Below are 13,066 nucleotides of genomic sequence, written 5' to 3'. Positions count from 1 at the left end.
TTGTCAGCTGTTTATTGTTTTTTCGTGTATTTATATGATAATATGCAGGCAAACATGAATATTTGTTGTGTCAAAGCGTCATATTAATGCCGTTATATGTATATTTGCAATATTTTTGTTATTGTTGTTAACTCAAGTGTATAGACGAATTTGGAGCGCTTTATTTATTTAATGTGACTACAGTGGCGTCTTGCGAAAATCAGTATTAGATACTATTGCATATTGTGTTTGTTTGTATGTATCAACTTATATTTATATTTAGCATAGCGCCAGCCCACACTGTGGCGCCGCAAAGCCAAATCATTTTTATTGCCGTTTTTCTGTTTACTTTGTGTGCACTCATGCGGCTACCCGTACGCACGCACAATAAATATGCGAATTTTAAGTTTACTTTCGCCTAAAGAGATTTCCCTTAAAGAGAGCAGCAGAGAATTTATTACTTGGTGATTGATGGCTTTCTACAAATTAAATTTTTTTAATCAATATACTTTTTTCAATGTGTGTGACTTTTTGAAAAAATTAGAGTGGGCTCAACCGGGATTTGAACCCGGGACCTCTCGCACCCAAAGCGAGAATCATACCCCTAGACCATTGAGCCGCATAACACACATTTTGTATTGAATGGTTATTAGCTTAAGGCTGGCTATATTGTTATTTTCAATTTTTACTTTTTACTTTTAATAATTTCGTTATTTTTCATTAATACAGATATTAAACAAATATTAGCGATAATGAGTGATACTTATATATATACATACATGCATACATACTATGTATAATCTGTTAGGCACTCCTATTTATGGACTTCTGAATGCTGCATGCTTAGAAAAATGTACATTCCTGAGTATCATACATATCAACGTCGCTAAGTGTAACGTAGCATTTGGAAATCTCATGAAATAAGCGCTCAAATTCGAAGCAAAAATAAATTTGTTTTGGCCCAAAATATCAAACATTACAAGTTTTTCTGGTTTGTCCTGGTTTACTGAAGATTTGTGTTAGAAGAATGGTTCATTGGCTTGTTGGCTTGTTGGCTACCTGAGCCTACTGTATATCTTAAATAGTTTTACTCTTTGTTGTTACCTTATTGCCGATGTGACGTAGTTGTCATTTTAGTGTTAACAGGGGATGTAGCTCAGATGGTAGAGCGCTCGCTTAGCATGTGAGAGGTACGGGGATCGATGCCCCGCATCTCCAATTTGTGGTTTATTTTATTGATTTTTAATTTAGTTATAAAATACTCTTGTTGCAAAGACATAATTTCAGCTAATTCGATACCCCACTTGCTAAAAAATTTTGCTTTTAGTTTTAAAATCAAGGTAGTTGAGAGAAACACTCGGAAACAAATTGAAATTCAAGAGGAAAGATCTGTTTGTTTTAAAGATTAATGATAACGTATTTGGCATTGCAGGTAGTGGATTCTCGCCCATTTATCGCATTTTAGCTTCTATGCTTTACTCATTTGAACACTTACCACTGTTTCCGTTCATTCAACGAGAATGGCTTGCCGTCGATTTTTCAAATACATGTAGATTTCCATTTATGTATATTTCGGAATAAGGCAGGTTTGACATATGTACACAGAACGTTTTGACCCACCGGTGCAATTTTTGTTGTTTACAGTAACTTAAAATATTCAACTCGGAAAAAATTTAATTAAATTCCTTTTTAACAACTTGGATTCAGTCAGAAACAGTGCATTGATAAACTTAATTAAATATTTGGCGATGAAGCTTCATAAAGAATCCGTCTTTAACGATGGAATGGTGAATTCAATCGAAGTCGTAGATCACATCAAACGAATTTCGTGAAGGTCGTTCAAATATTGCAAGAACATTTGACTGTAAAAAAAGTGCAATTTGGATCCCACACAATTTTTAGGTCGAGCAAAAAATGTTCATGTTTAATTAATGACATCGGGAAAGGTGATGATTCTTAGATTTACGCGTATGAGCCCGAAAGTTAACAGCAGTCGATTGTATGGGTGTTTCCAGACAAACCGAATCCAACAAAAGTTGTTCGTGTACGAAGCACTTCCAACGAGAACAACACAGAGAGTAAATTCTGTTTTGACATTTGTCTTTCAAGATATCTTCAACTGCTACGACAATGCGAGCTCTCACACATCGAGAATCGTTGCGAGTAGTCATCCAATATTTTATTTTTATTCCAGGACAACGTTTTTCGACATCTGAAGTGCTGGTCTATGCGTTCAGCTTGCATATTTTGAAGATACCTCAATCAGAACGGCGCAAAAATTTGTAGATATTAATGGAAGCTATTTTGAAAAACAATACAGCTATTTTCGATCGCGAAATATAAAAAGAATCCTCGTAAAACGTTAATCGCACAAACTTGATTCAATACTTTAAAAAGGCTTAGATCGTATTGTAATATCTTTCACTCAAGCAGAAGGAATATGATAGTAAGAATATGAAGGTTCTGCTATTCTTTAACAAAAATTTCTAAAATAAAGCCACAGTAAATTAAATGCCTTTTAAGCACAAATATTATATTAGACTACTTCGTTTTTCTTTCAACAAAAACAATGACAAAAAATTAATTTTCCTAATTTAAAAAATTTCCCGTCATATTTTAAATAAACCCTCATCATATAATAAAAAAAATCGCTGATTTATTGACATTTAATAGCAGCGACATCTTGCGTATCCCTTTTCTGCGTCAAATCAGCTAAAATGCTTGAGTCATCAACAATTTTTAATTTAATTTGAAAACTTTCATGGCGCGCTCGTTATATTTTTGTTGCAAACTTTTCCCCACCATTAAACGAATTTAACCCTTTGGCGATGAAGATGCGCCGCAGCCAAAAAAGTGACTTTCTAAATGGGAATCATAAATAAAAATCATAACTTTTCAAGCAAATAGGCGATGTCTCACCATAAAGGCATATTGGCTGACGGCGCTGCGAGCTGGTTCGAGGTCACACCAGCGGCTAAGACGGTTTTGGGCGATTGCTTTTAATTGCATTTCACTTTAACCCACTCGCGTTTGTTTAGCCGATTATTTATATTTTATATTGCTGTTGTTTTTGTTAAGCATATTCGCTGTCGAAAAATGGCAATTAACGTAAATGGCATAAATTACAATAATTGTTGCATTGCGTAACGGCATCTTTCAGTGATTTTTAAAAAATCGCAAACTCAAATTCAAATAAGTGGTGCTATTAGGGAAGAAGAAGAAGTAGAGCATGTAGAAAAATTAGTTGTTTCGCCAGTCTTTAGAGTTAACTCAAAGTGAATTTTAACTTGCCATTAATTCTTCATCATCTTAACACGCGGGTGCATGGGTTTATATGTATATGTATTTTAATATACATATGTATATACATATATATACAATATATGAATGTAATGCGTAGATTCATAGTCTTGGTATTTTTGCATATTTTTGCGCAAAAACTTTTCATCGACATAAATCACATTGCGAATCCGTGAAAGATTTATGTGGTGCTAAATATCCAACCAGCCACAGCCCAACACTACAACAACTAAGCAAGAGAGGTGACAGGCAGGAAGGAAGTTGATACAAACACATACCCCTCACAGCACAAAAACACTATTTTGTTGTGAGGACTGGCACTACGCGTGGGATGGTATTCACCGCATTCCACAAAAGCTCCACATTGCCCCCCGCGTATGTGTATTCTTACATATTATTTATTTTGCGCAGCTCTTCTGCGTTGGTTGTTGATTTTGTCTATTTTATTTTGTGCGCTTTATTTTAAATTCAATTTAACACTTTTACTTATTTGCAAAAACAAAAAATAAAATGGAAATTTGAAATATTTAGACTTGCAACTAATGTGTTATTGCTGTAATGTGCGTGGTATACATGTATAAATGTATTACAATGTATATAAACATGTCATATGTATGTATGCATGTAGCGCTTTTTCGACACACACACACATACATTGCAGAAGAATTGCTACGAGCATCCTAAATAAACAGAAGTCACAGTGAAAGAAAAACAACGCTCATCCAAGCCAGACAAGAAAACAATTTGATTTTAATTGAAAAATAGCATACGCGGAAAATTTTTTCCTCCATCATCGACTATGTTTGGAAATTATGTCGGGCATGTGAAAAATGAAATGGATTATGATAGGTAAAATGATTTGCTTTCAAACTCATGCATACTAACTTAGACATTTTGGGATAAACATTAGAACTTGGCTTAGTCGCAGAAGCCTTCTTACTACATACATACATACTATACATACATACATATATGGCCGTTGGACTCTGAAATAGCAAGATCAATTTGTCTCACCTTGTATATCACACTGATAGTCAGTTACCTCTCTCAATTATAAACGGATTATTTTGTATAGTAGATTCAAGCAATTTGCTTAAGGCGAGCTTTTCCGATCAGTTCTAGAGCTATTCTTCTATTACTCTATTGTTATTTTTTACACTCTTTCCAAATGAGAGAAAAATTAGTAAATTTTTTTTAATAATAATTACTGATTATTCAAGGGCTTTATAACCACAGAAAAATACTTACTCAGTACTCAAATCATCAAAAGCCCATAATTTAAAAATCCAAATCTAATCCGTAAATTTTGCTTACCTTCGCCCTCCGAGTTGAACGCTACAAGGACAATTAAAACTGATGGCAAAAGTTCAAATCCCTACAGCAATTTGTATAACAACCATTAAACGAAAAGGGGAGAGAGCAAAAACTGATACAAACTTACCTAAGTACCGACACACACACATCCATACATGTAGATATATTGATAATTTGTTTTCACCGCTGACTTTACTTGGGCGCACTTAACTTTTTTTCAACGTTGCATGTTCTTTGCTATACCCTATCGCTCCCTCACCAAACACCTTCAACTGTTCCCTCAAACACACACATACATATGTACATGTGCATGGCATCCTTTTTAATGGTAGCTCTTAAGTGCCAACACCACCCTAAAAGCAAGGGCACACTCACATATTAAGTAGCTCCGTTAAGTAAAAGCGGTTGTCCACTTCAGTCAAAAGTTTCTGTTATTTTGTTATTCTTAGCACTTTTTGTTTATATTGTTTCGGGAAAGTTGTTTTTATATATATATATATGTGTGTGTGTGTTATTTTTTACACTTTTATTTTATTTCATTCGTTGTTTTAGTAAACAGGACTGCTTTCCTTATTCGCAGGAACGACCTTTGAGAGTAAAAATGGTGTTTTTCTTTGTTAATGGCTTTAAGAGGGTTAAAAGTGTGACGGAATCTAATTAGAAAACGCCGGCGTCAACAGCATTACGAAGCGCCTGCACATAAGTTTGATGGCGGTTAGAAAAAAGTATTATAATTTTAGGATTAAAAATTACGCTTCTTGAGGTCAACGTATTTAATATGCTACAAATTACATTTATTTTCCGTCGGTTGTGTTTTGCGTTGAAGTTTTAAACAGTCTAAAACGATGTGTAAATTTAGTTTGCAGCTTAACACTGCATTAAAACCAGTTTTACATATCCCCTACTTCGAAACTTCTCTTTGGGGCTGCTTTCTCAATATCGAATTAGCAGCCATCTGTCAGTTAAGTTTTGCTTTAAAAATGTCCTTTACCCAAAAAATGCGTATTAGTCAAGTTAACCAGACCTTAACTGACAGATGGCTGCTAACCAGACATTGAGAAAATGGCTTTTAATCTAGTAATACCTATCTACGTGTGACAATCCGCGCGTGAAACTAAATTTTTAATGCGAGAAATTCATAGAAAAGATCGCTTTATAGATCGAATTTTTTATCGACGTATTTTTTGTTACTCAAGTTTGTTTCCGGATGGAAGGAGAACTTCTTCATTAAGGTCAGGTTTTAGAAATGCTGCATCTATTAAATGAAACATTTAAGTTGTGAGGCTATAGATAATCCGTATAAGATTTTTCAATCATTCTCAGTTTTTTTCCCTACGAAAGTTCAAAATTGAAAATGGTCTAAAAGCGGATTACGAATCTACAAAAGCTAAGTATGAAAATATCTCATTAAACTAGATTAAATTTTTGTAATTTTTTGCCTAATTAATTATGCCAGTTTATATGATGTACAACAATTGTTTGTTCGATTCGTCATTTCTCGCAGCGCTATTAACGTAATTAAGTCGGAAAAATTAATTTTTCCAACCAAACCTATATGTAAATAATGTTCAAGGTGTCGTTAGGAGTGAATTAGAACCTAAATACATCCAACTTCATAACATCTTTCTTAAACAAGCGTTGTTTGTACCTAAAATTTTTTGCTACGAGAGCGCGGTTTGAGACTTCTCGTCGCAATAAAACTAGATATGCTAGAAATGTTAATCTTTATTGCTTATTTATTAAAATAGTTTTCAGATACGATTTAGTTTTCACTTTGTTGCCTTCTAGAACCTCTTTTATTTGATTTCTCAATTCCAAGCTTAGTCCAGTGTTGCGCAAATCCAAACGCTGTAGAACTTTATTGAAGCCTATGATCTTGTAGAGTTGCTTGCCGAATTCCTGCGAGAACATAAATCAATTTCTATATTTTACTATTGCGTTTTTGTTATGTCTGAATACCTCGCCTAGATCATTATTTGATATATCAATGCTCACCAAAGCCTTATTTTTTATGATTAGCTGCATAAATAGCTTTGTGATGGATTGACAAATTGAACAGCCACTGATGTCTAGTGTCTCCACGGGTAAGTCACACAAAAGTGAAAATATTGCGGCGACACCATCACTCTGTATAGGATTCATGCGTAGAATTAGCTTACGCAATGAGACTCCTTTCATGGTGCGACTAAGTACGTAAGCGCCTTCGGAGGCTGTTTAGAAAAAAAATCAATTTTTAAACATTTTGTGTTAGTTAAAAAAAAGAAAGTTAGATTTGATTTTATGGAGACACCCACTTATTCGATTATCAGTTAAATCGAGGACTTCCAGCAGGTTAAATGATTCCTTATTGCATGCGCTCAGAAATCCTTTAATCCCCGCATCGCGCATTGAGCAATGAATTATGGACAAGGAGGTAAGCTTGTGACAACCCTTGTCCAAAGCACGCGCCAGAAATGGTAGTTGATAAGATTCGAGCTTAGTGCTATGAAGGCTGACAACAGACATAAGGATAGTGATTAAAAATTCTGCGAAATATATGCTTACAGGGTGCGCTAACACTTGTGTCGGTATATTTGATGTGAGGAGATAAGTTTTGACAAATTTAGCACTGGTTTAAGATTGCGATTTCAAAACTTTGTACTGAAATTTTTCATAAATAAGAAAAAAACGATAACTTCGCTTGCTCCGAAGACATAATACCCTTCACAAATATAAAATATTCCTTAAAGAATCTGGTTTCAATCGTTTAGTCTGTATGACAGCTACATGTTATAATGATCCGATCGGAAAAATTTTTTCGGAGATTGTACTATTGCCTTAGGCAATAACACGTGCCAAATTCCGTGAAAATCTCATAAAATGAAAAAGTTTCCCATACAAGCACTTGGATCCGATCGATCAGTTTGTATGACAGTTTTAAGCCACGTGCACAAAATTTCGGATCGATATCGTAAAAACTGAGGGACCGATATGGCTAAGTAGACTCAGCTTGTCATGCTGATCATTTATACTTGTATATAGGTATATATCTTTTGGATTCCCTGTCTAAAAACCACGGTATAACACTAATATAATTTTTGAATGTCTAAGTGGAAGATTTGGTCTTGGGTATTATTAGTTTCGGCAGGTTACATTGTTCCATAGAGTTATGATTTGACGTCGGTAGAATGTTATCGTGAAGAGTGAAAGTTTACTAATTTGATATGATCAAACCAATGACGGTTTAAACTCTTAAAGCTATGCATTCTAGAGATGTAGTCAAAAAGTTTACTCAAGGTTCTGGAAACATGTCGATGAAGATGTGGACCTTATATTTCTTGCACCAAAAAATTTCTGGCCATAAGATTTCCAAAAATGGCGATCTTACTTACTATTATCCCGATTTTCTTTACGGACTATTATACGTAGCACCCGTTACAGAGTAGTTACTCAATGTGCACGTACCAACTTAATAGATGGCACACCCTGTATAATGCCCAATTTACAAAGTTAAAGTAATACTTACCAGAATGTCACTAACTCATGACACTGACTCAAACCACGTGACAGCGTTACTATGTCTTTCTGTGAAAGCGTATTGCTGCCCAGACAAAAGCTACTGCCCACCGTCTTGGTGGCGTAAGTCAAGCGTAGCGTTTGCAATTCGGGCAAGTTGCTCAATACGAAATCGAGTGGAATGTGATCTGTATTGTTAAGACAAAAGCAAGACGTTACACACTAAATAGTATTAATACACTTGGCATTTGTCAGCTTTCAACAGCGGCAACTTTACCCTATCCGGCTTGGCACTTGCCAGCCGCCCCACTCACCGTTACGTCCATCGGCGGCCGGTTTCAAATATTTTATCTCCATTTGATTTACATATGGCGCACAAATGTTCAATATCGCCTGCACTTGCTCCCGGTCGTAGTCGCACGTCTCCACGCGCTCGATGAACTCCTGCAGATGTCGCTGCATGTAGATGCTAATCCAGGGCTGCGGCTGTGACAGGCCATTCGAGTGGTGGTGTGGCTTCCAGCGTTGCTGACAACAACGGCGCCAAAAGAAATCGTCACGTATGCGTTCGCTGAGCAACTTAAGCGGCAACTGTGTATCCAGGTGGGCAAGTATGTAGTTGCGATCCTCCTGTCGCGTCAACGCCTCGAAGATGGGATTGTCTGGCAGGAAGTGTAGTTATGTATGTACGCACGCATATAAGCGATATATTATTTGGATTTAAATATGCTACTTGTATTCATAATGAAATTATTACCATTCCAATTGGCAATGATGACATCGAGTGCCAAATGACGCAGCGATTCCGGTTGATTTGGTTGCTGCTGTTGCCTGCCACCGTCGTTATCTCTTGTGTGCTGGCCAGCGCTGACATCCAGGGATTTGTCATGCAGTCGCGGTAGTATCACGTCGCCCGCACTGAAGTTAGCTTTAAATGCGTTCAAAGAGATTGTGCAGGGAAATTCGACGTATGAAAAATTCATTATTCGGTTTTATGTTAATTGAAAAATTGTTTTTACTCAACGTGTTGGATTAAAATACCTTGAAAGTATTTGTTTATGCGTGGCAAATAAACAGTTTGAATTGACAACAATGAGCGCGTGTATTGCTAAGGCAACACGAAAACCTCCAGAGTTGCCTCGACGACTGTGGGCATAGAATTAAAAAGAAAAAAACCTTAACTTCGGCATTCAAGGGAAAGTGTTTTGCTAGTACTTTCTAGCCACTTTTTTGAATAAATAACCTCCAAGTCGCATTGAGGTTACTTAACAAGCAATAAAAGCTTTTATTGAGGATTGTTATCATGCCATGTTTCCATGACGGGGCTCAAGAGGTTAGCGATGCTAACCGTAGCTTAGTACCTATACTCCAGCCGGAGTTAAAGGAAATGCTATATAAGTGAAGACTGTTAACTTGATTCTGATCCTTCAGCTTGAATGGCAGATATATGTTTGTCCGACATGATGATTGATTCAGTTTGCATTAAGTAAGCTGTAAGTTATTGTACGTATGTATATTGGCTCTATGAGAAACTTTTTTTGGGAGGTTGCCAATTTTGTGAAGATAATGCGTCAAATAAAAGGTTTTCCATGCAAGATCTTGATTGCTCAGCGAGAATAACTTTTTCTAAAAAAACCAAATTTTTAATTTTTTTTCTGAGCAAGCGTTATTTAAAATTCTTACCGGCTAATCGTGCGCTTTGTGGGGAGTTCGAATTCCTTACATTCAAATATATGTACATACATTCAAGTAGTTAGCCAAATTTATGTGTGTAGGTTGTTCTTGCCACAGCAGTGTGCTCAAATTGGCCTCTGCGTCATAATATGCTTACGCAACGGATACGTTAAGTGCCATAAAAATAATTCAAAATAAATTGCTTTGCATAAAAATTGTAAGCACATGCAAAAACAGACTAAAACAACAACAAAAACATCGAAAATGTAAGTTATAATAAAAAGTCATAGAAGAAAATATGGAATTTGCCGTGGTTCTTGCAGTGAAAGCAAGTTAGTCCTGCGCTGGCATTTACCGTTTTGAAATATGTGTCTTATAGAACACCTCAGCTATTTTTGGTTATGTCCTTTTCGAGCACTATGTGCCTCATAAGGTGTATAATGTGGCAATAATAATGCACATCATGAAAATTCATCGGCGTTATTAATTTTATGCGAAGGATTTCAACGTCATTGCTGCTGCTTGAGTTGGCTGCCCGACACGACAACGTAATTGTAATATTATTCTGCTGCTGAATATAACATAAAAAGGCGCATAATTTATTACTCGGCGGTTGGCAGATGAGTTTGATTATATTGTCGCTGTTAAGCCATGAAGAATTGCTCATCACTTTAAGGTGTGCAAAATAAACACGCTAAGCCATAAAAGTAGTGGTTGTTATTGACTTTTACGCTCGTTCACTTTCTCGTTCAATAGCAACTTAATCGCACCAAATTTCGTGTTTGTCATGTCAGCTGGCGTAATCTCAGCAATAAGCCAACACACCTTTTCGGATTTCGCTGTGCTTTTATTTGTAATTTCTCTCAGAATCGATGAAAGCCAGCGGTGGTATTTAAAGCTCAATAAGGTATACAAAAGTTTCAGGTATTTACAGTCTACAAAAGTCTAATTCGTTATGGACCTAAAAAGTAGGTGGCAGTCACTCATTGCTAATCTATACACTTAAAAGTAGAATATCTGGCCTCTGAATACAACCCGAAAGCTGAACAAGTTTTCCTTATTAAAATTTAGGCTTAAAAGCGTTGCCACAAAAACGCCTTATTCGCTTGACAAAAGTAGCGTAAAATCACTCCCCTCTTGGCGGCTTTAAGCATTGCTTTCTTTGCTTGTTGTGAACTGCTTATTGCCGCTCGTTGTACTTATGCAAATTTCTTGCCTTTATACTTTTCTTTGGTGGCGGATAATCGCAGCTTTATGTCATGTAATTATGGTCATAATCAACTTGTCGTGTCGGACAATTTTCTTTGACGGTTATCTTTGGCGGAAACACTGAACTTTGGTCGCTTATTTTTATGCGCTTCGCTCTTATCCATGACAAGTCTAAACGTTTATTGGTGTGTAAATTGCTTTGTTATGGTAATTTTTTCTCAATTGATAGTCCTCAAGGAGATTACGCTATATAGTATAAATAATTTACATACACACGCATATTAGCTTGGTGCCAGAAAGTAGCTTGAAATTATAGTTTTTCTTCTATGCCTCTGGTGAGAACTCAGTCTGCTAAAAAAATTATTTAAAGTTTGTTTTAAAATTTCAAAATTCAGTTAGGATCGTCTCACAATTAGTATAAGTATGCTTTACCTGCGATCCTACTTAGGTTTTTCAGCAAATTTACGTTTCTGGTCTTCATCGATTGTTGGCACATTCTCCGTGGACGTTGTACCTGTGAGAGGTGAGAGAACGCTAATGTATACGAGTAAAACCCACGAATGGTAGGGCGACCCGCAAGTGGAAAGTTTTTAGGTTTTCACGAACCGAACTGTATATATTAGGACTAATAGACTCAGATGTTCAGTAATTACACTGTAAAGATATTTCTGCAACCTCAACATTAGTTTTGAATTTGAACTTGCACCAAACCTCAAACTGCCGATTATGATTAAAACACACATTGTATGCTATGCAGATAACGGACTATTTGAATAACTCTACAATTTCGAAAAAGTCCAAATGAATAAAAAATTTTATAAAATTGTTAAAATATATTTTTAATATTTACTTAAAGGAATTTAAATTAATATAAAAATATATAGTTAAAAACGTCTTAACAAAAATTAATAAAAAACATGTTGGTACATTTTATAACAACTTTAAAATATACAACAAATTTCTAAACACAAAATCTCATAATAATCCTAAACTTTTTAATCTAAAAGTGATGCGTAAATTTTAAGCCGCCAGAGAACCTTTTTTTACCTGCAAGCGGACCATCTACGTGATACGTCGCACTGCCAGTTAAATCCAAAGTGTTGGTATTATCAGATGAGCTCCAGATGCTGGCTTTGGCTTGCGCATCAAGGGTGTAAGCATTGAATGCCCCTACTTTAGAGAAGGCCAAATCGGCGTTAATACCACGCGCATGCTTATAACTAACACCACAACTTTCACGAATTAATTTTGTGCGATCGTCGGGTTTTACGAACGAAGTTTTTGATTCCAAGCTCACCAAGTGTGTGCCATCATTGAACAACTCCCAACCAAACTCAAAAGTTAGAATAGTGGCAAATCTGACAACTCTCAATAACGTCACTGACCAATTGGCGCGCTCCCTAAAGTGCCATGTTTGATTATTTTACTTGATATCATATATCATATTGAGTACCTACTTTTTCAATTCGGCAAATATGCCAACCTTCCCAGGCGCACCGCATGTACTGCCAGCCATGAAAACACCAGTCCTAGTTTTGCAATTTTGATCACCAAAAGTTTTCGCCGTTTGTAAGTGGAGCTCTTGATGAAGTAGGAGGCTTACGGATCTCATACCTCTAACGTCTATATTATTGCCCATAGCTTTTGCAAATATTTATATAATTTTCTAGAAATACACGGTAATTGGCTCAACTTTTATTGCAAGTTATTGTTGGACTTGATTGCTTTGATGCTTTCAGTAGTTTGGTATTACATCTGCTGCTTTCTTTGTCTTTTTTTCATTTCTCTTTTGACTGTTTCTAAGCAGTAAATATGGCAATCAAAAATTTAAGTAAAAAATGAGCAAAACGGAAAAGGTAAATAATGGAAATGTAGTAAGTATCATATTTGTTTATTAGAACATGTGGTAGGCTGGCTTTATTTCTTTTTTCTTTGTGGCTCTCTTTGTTGATCTGTTTCTACAAAGTACTCTGAACAATCCTTGGACTGCTGCTTCACTCTTCTACTAGGTAGTTTAACATGGCGCCGTGGCTTAGTTGGTTAAAGCGCCTGTCTAGTAAACAGGAGATCGTGAGTTCGAATCTCGCCGGGGCCT

The 13,066-nt window shown here is 36.0% G+C and overlaps 2 protein-coding genes and 3 non-coding genes across 5 annotated transcripts; 2 read left to right on the top strand and 3 right to left on the bottom strand.

Annotated features, from left to right (window-relative positions):
* Positions 1-526: 526 nt before the first annotated feature.
* On the bottom strand, positions 527-598 carry Trnap-ugg (transfer RNA proline (anticodon UGG)). The gene has a single exon. It is a non-coding gene; the product is annotated as a tRNA-Pro (tRNA).
* A 526-nt stretch (positions 599-1,124) lies between these two features.
* Trnaa-agc (transfer RNA alanine (anticodon AGC)) lies at positions 1,125-1,197 on the top strand. Its single transcript has one exon. It is a non-coding gene; the product is annotated as a tRNA-Ala (tRNA).
* Positions 1,198-6,318: 5,121 nt separating this feature from the next.
* LOC126750884 (dynein regulatory complex subunit 5) lies at positions 6,319-9,137 on the bottom strand. Its single transcript, XM_050460656.1, has 6 exons — positions 8,846-9,137; positions 8,403-8,750; positions 8,099-8,276; positions 6,888-7,084; positions 6,553-6,803; positions 6,319-6,492 (listed from the first exon to the last, which is right to left on the bottom strand). The coding sequence occupies exons 1-6, from the start codon at positions 9,069-9,071 to the stop codon at positions 6,319-6,321; spliced, it is 1,374 nt and encodes a 457-aa protein (XP_050316613.1). The 5' UTR covers positions 9,072-9,137.
* A 2,647-nt stretch (positions 9,138-11,784) lies between these two features.
* Positions 11,785-12,727, bottom strand: LOC126751176 (attacin-A-like). The gene is made up of 2 exons (XM_050461223.1): positions 12,429-12,727; positions 11,785-12,371 (listed from the first exon to the last, which is right to left on the bottom strand). Exons 1-2 carry the CDS (start codon positions 12,608-12,610, stop codon positions 11,972-11,974), a joined length of 582 nt encoding a protein of 193 aa, XP_050317180.1. The 5' UTR covers positions 12,611-12,727; the 3' UTR covers positions 11,785-11,971.
* A 265-nt stretch (positions 12,728-12,992) lies between these two features.
* On the top strand, positions 12,993-13,066 carry Trnat-agu (transfer RNA threonine (anticodon AGU)). Its single transcript has one exon. It is a non-coding gene; the product is annotated as a tRNA-Thr (tRNA).

This window comes from Bactrocera neohumeralis, chromosome 2 (assembly GCF_024586455.1).
Source record: "Bactrocera neohumeralis isolate Rockhampton chromosome 2, APGP_CSIRO_Bneo_wtdbg2-racon-allhic-juicebox.fasta_v2, whole genome shotgun sequence".
NCBI lineage: Eukaryota > Metazoa > Arthropoda > Insecta > Diptera > Tephritidae > Bactrocera > Bactrocera neohumeralis.
Note: the sequence above shows the minus strand (reverse complement) of the source record. Positions and strands in the feature narration are given on the sequence as shown.

What these genes read in the sequence shown, in the direction of transcription:
- LOC126750884 (XM_050460656.1), bottom strand. Translation starts at nt 9,071, where the DNA reads ATGAATTTTTCATACGTCGAATTTCCCTGCACAATCTCTTTGAACGCA. An exon ending in TTTAACTGATAATCGAATAA is followed by an intron (nt 6,804 to 6,887) that starts GTGGGTGTCTCC and finishes TTTTCTAAACAG; the next exon opens with CCTCCGAAGGCGCTTACGTA. An exon ending in CAAATAATGATCTAGGCGAG is followed by an intron (nt 6,493 to 6,552) that starts GTATTCAGACAT and finishes ATGTTCTCGCAG; the next exon opens with GAATTCGGCAAGCAACTCTA.
- LOC126751176 (XM_050461223.1), bottom strand. Translation starts at nt 12,610, where the DNA reads ATGGGCAATAATATAGACGTTAGAGGTATGAGATCCGTAAGCCTCCTA. An exon ending in ATATTTGCCGAATTGAAAAA is followed by an intron (nt 12,372 to 12,428) that starts GTAGGTACTCAA and finishes ATGGCACTTTAG; the next exon opens with GGAGCGCGCCAATTGGTCAG.